This window comes from Quercus lobata, chromosome 5 (assembly GCF_001633185.2).
Source record: "Quercus lobata isolate SW786 chromosome 5, ValleyOak3.0 Primary Assembly, whole genome shotgun sequence".
NCBI classification, from domain to species: Eukaryota; Viridiplantae; Streptophyta; class Magnoliopsida; order Fagales; family Fagaceae; genus Quercus; species Quercus lobata.
In genome coordinates this window covers 30,000,156-30,004,307 of record NC_044908.1, presented here as the reverse complement: position 1 = coordinate 30,004,307, position 4,152 = coordinate 30,000,156, and the positions used below count along the sequence as shown (strand labels likewise).

The 4,152-nt window shown below is 39.3% G+C and overlaps 1 protein-coding gene across 1 annotated transcript; it reads left to right on the top strand.

Moving 5' to 3' along the window:
* The first annotated feature begins 789 nt into the window (after positions 1–789).
* On the top strand, positions 790–2,738 carry LOC115988355 (IRK-interacting protein-like). Its single transcript, XM_031111886.1, has 2 exons — positions 790–1,067; positions 1,159–2,738. Exons 1-2 carry the CDS (start codon positions 981–983, stop codon positions 2,530–2,532), a joined length of 1,461 nt encoding a protein of 486 aa, XP_030967746.1. The 5' UTR covers positions 790–980; the 3' UTR covers positions 2,533–2,738.
* The last annotated feature ends 1,414 nt before the right edge of the window (positions 2,739–4,152 follow it).

Here is a 4,152-nt window from a genome sequence, read left to right as displayed (position 1 = left end):
ATAATTACCCTGGAGTACCCGTTAACAGGACCTTATACATGCATCAACCACATTGTAGAAAAAAAAACATTCACACTTGCACTGAATATTTTCTTCAAAGTATTTATTTTGTATTATGTGTGTTCCTAGACAAAAGGTGGCGAATTTTATTGTATACACATTACACACCATCCGTGCTCCCTCTTTGTTTTCACATTAATAAAACAGCCATAACATAAAACCATGGGGATGTCAAGGAAATCTAATGTTTAATCCAAGAATATTTTCTTTTCTAACCATTCATCCGTCTCGGTCCCTAAAATCTTCTCTAGGGAGGTTTTATCTAAGTAATGCAATATTCACATAATTTTCAACATGTTCACAAATATTTTAGGAACTTAATATCCACTTTACCATGTTAAACCATAAAATAACATGTTTTAAGCATTTTTAAAATCAAAACTAGCAATTTGGTCCCCAAAAAAAAAAAAAAAAAATCGAAGTACTAGCATATGAACGTTATGTTTTGCTACACACAAGAACACTCCTACTTATATGCTATCACCTTAGCAAGTTGCCCATCAATCCACATATGATCCTTATGAATCAAAATCATCCTTGACTTAGTCAATAACTCAATATCAAGTTCCTTTATTACTGTTATTCTCAAAAAAAAAAAAAAAAAAAAAAAAGTTGCTTTACTGTCTGGTCCAGAACGCGTGCTAATTAACACTTGTACTTGTGACTTACCCCTCTACGTGCGTTTCTATCTTTAACCATGGTTGATGATGATTAGAAGACGACGAAAATACAACCTACTAAGAAAATGAAAGAAAACGAAAAGAGCCTGAAACACAAAGGCACAATCCCAAATTAAAATCACAGCATAAAAAATAAAATTTTAATACTACTTCCAAGTAGCAGTGTATTTTTATTTTTCAGATAGATATGTATCATCACAGAGCAAAAGGCAACCAAAAAATGCAATAAGAAACACAAGCATGGCTCCTTCTTCTTCTTCTTCTTCTTCCTCTAAATCTCCTCCTCCTCCTCCTTCTGCTTCCCACCTATCCCCTCACTTCACTCCAGTAAGTACACAAACATAAATAAACATTAACATGAAACAATTGGAAATGTTTTATTTGATGCTGTTTTTTTTTTATGTTTTGAATGTTGTAGATTCAAGAATGTGAAAATGAAGATGGGTATAGCGAGGAACAAAGGCAGAGTACTAGAGAGACTACACCAAGTGCTCCAAAGCGCCACCCTACGCCACTTCATCAGACTCACAAAAATGGCAAACCCAAGAAGATTATTAAGCAGTCAGATTCTGATGCCAATGGAATCGAAGATGGTACTACAGTGTGGTGCAACAAGTGTCGTCCACACGCGCGTGAGAAAATCTCTGTGGTTCCACTCGACAACAATGGCCTCAACAAGCACTCTTCTTATTCTTCATCGATTGCAAGTCCCAATGGCATATTCAAGTCGATATTTTTATCTTTAACTAAGAAGAGCCCGCGGTCTAGTCCATCAGAGGCGGCGAGAGAGGAGCAGTGGAAGATTGCAGTGGCTGAGCTCTCACAAAAGCTTATTCACGCTACAAGAAAGAGAGATGAGGCTCTTCTTGAAGCTTCAAGGCTTAAGTATTCCATGGCTGAGTTAGAGAAGAAGCTCAACAAGCTCGAAGTCTATTGCCATAACTTGAAATCTGGGCTCGATGAATGTAGCACCAACTCAGCTTATCAAACGGGAATGATAAAGACTAGCCACAGTAATCGACACAGCTCATTGGGGCTTAATGACAAAGTGATTGAACATTTTTTGGTTTCTGTTTCGGAGTCTCGGTCTTCTGTCAAGCTATTAAGCCGTTCACTCGCTATGCAACTTAGGCACACGGGAAGCAAAGTATACGAAAGAATTTCAGTTCTTCTCCAACCTTATGATATAAAAATTTCACTATCAAAGAACCCAAGAAGCTTGGTTTTTTACCTGGAGGCTTTACTGAACAAGGCTTTCTATGAAGACTTTGAATCAATTGGGTTTCAAAGGAATACCTCGATTCAAATCTTGAATCCGATTGATAGGTGCGAGGCTAACTTCGAGTCCTTCAACTTTCTTCGTGGGTTGACATGGGAGGAAGTGTTAAACAAGGGAACAAGGCATTTCAGCGAAGAGTATAGCAGGTTTTGTGACAGGAAAATGAGTGAAATTGTTTCGATGTTGGGATGGAACAGAGCGTGGCCAGAGCCATTGTTGCAGGCTTTCTTTGCTGCTTCAAAGAGTGTGTGGTTGGTGCACCTTTTAGCCAACTCGGTGCACCCAAGCTTGCCTATATTCAAAGTGGATATAGGTGTGGGGTTTGATGGGGTTTACATGGAGGATATGGGTGGAGATAAGGTGAAAAGGTTGGTTCCATCTGTGGTTCGTATCATGGTTGCACCTGGGTTCTATGTCTACGGCAGTGTGGTCAAATGCAAGGTGCTATGCAGGTACTATAACGCCACCAACAACGATCAAAGTAATGGTGAAGGCAAGGGTATAATTATATGAACTTAAAACTTAAAACTTTGTGATCCTTTTGTAATACTTTTGCACTTTGTACTGCATATTGTTATATGGGGCATGTTTCTAATGGCCTAATGGGTACCTATGTTTCGAGACGTTGGGCTGTGGGGTTTTTGGGGTCAAAGTAAAGGATTGGCATTTCTTGGATCTCTTTGTTTTATTCTTTTTCTAGTCTACTCAGATCTTTATCATTTTCGCTCGTTGGTACAGGAAAAATTGAATTCTGAATCTATAAATAGATAACTTTTGATGGGTCTTAACTATGTGGATATAATTGTCAACTAGGGAAGCAGAAGCAAAGGAAATAGAAAACAATCATGCGAATAGAATCAAAGGGTGATTTTCCTGTGTGAATGTTGTTTGGATTTTCTGAATTCAAAATTTTTTTTTATATGAGTATTGTTCTGGTAATGGAACAGCTGAAGCTATTCTCTGTGAGAGTCCAAGCCTCAACTGGGAAGTGCAACTCATACACCAAAGGGCTATAAGTATATTCTCCTTTCAAATATATGCATTTAAAAAATTAATAAAAAATAGAAGACTCATTTACACAGATAGCACAATTGGCTTCAATAGTCTTTGCTTTCTATTTTAGTAGTGGTGCTGCCAGAATCTTTGCTTACCATACTTAGTGTCACAATTTCAATTGTTTTTACATGTGTAGTTTTTAGATATGTGTATTCGGATGCATGGAATAACATGTTTGTAACAGCATTTTCCTTTTCCGGAGTAATTTTAGATTCCTATGTTTTGAATGAAATTGAGAGTACCTTTCTAAGAGCCCTCACAACAGTGGTGCTATAAAAAACTATTTTTAGCACCACAAACTACAAATATTGGGCTGCAGTAGTGGAGCCATATCTAAAAAATTTAGCTGTTGAGCTACAGTGCACATACATGTATACATGTGCACTGTAGCTTAAAGCTAAACCCAAATAATATTTTTTATTCTCCCTTTGCTTTAAAATATTGTTTTAATTCACCCAACACGTTTAGCTCTATCTTTCTTCATTGAGCTTCAGACACCTCTCTCTTCTCATTCTCTCTCATTGAGCTTCTCTAGCTTCTCTCTCTCGTGCCACTCTGAGTAAATCGTTGTCGTCTTGCTGCTGATGGGTCACCGTCACACCACTGAGGATCGCCATCGTGTCGCTAGATGGATCGTCGTCTTGCTGCTAATGGGTCACAGTCATGCCGCGATGGATCGCGTTGTGCCACTAGATAGATTGCCGCCGTGCCGCTGGGTAGATCGCCACCGTGCCTCCCCTCTTTGGGTGGATCGTGGTCGTGGGTTGCTAGATTTTGTGGTGGGTTCAGGTGTGGATGAGTTTGCAGTTGGCTTGTGTTGGCTTTTGATGGTTTGGATTGGTGGTTAGTGGCGGTGTGCCAATTGGTGAAGAACATGGGTTTTGTGGGTTTGTGGTGGTGGATTGTGGCTGGTGGCAAATCGATGGTGGGTTTTGCCATGGATTGGTTGTGAGTTGGTGGTGGCTAGGTTGGCTTGACACAGCAGTGAGTGGTGGTGATGGTGGTAGTGTCGTGAGGGGCTATGGGTTGAAGAGAGGGAGAAGACAGAGATAAAAGATGAATAGTGAGAAAAAAATA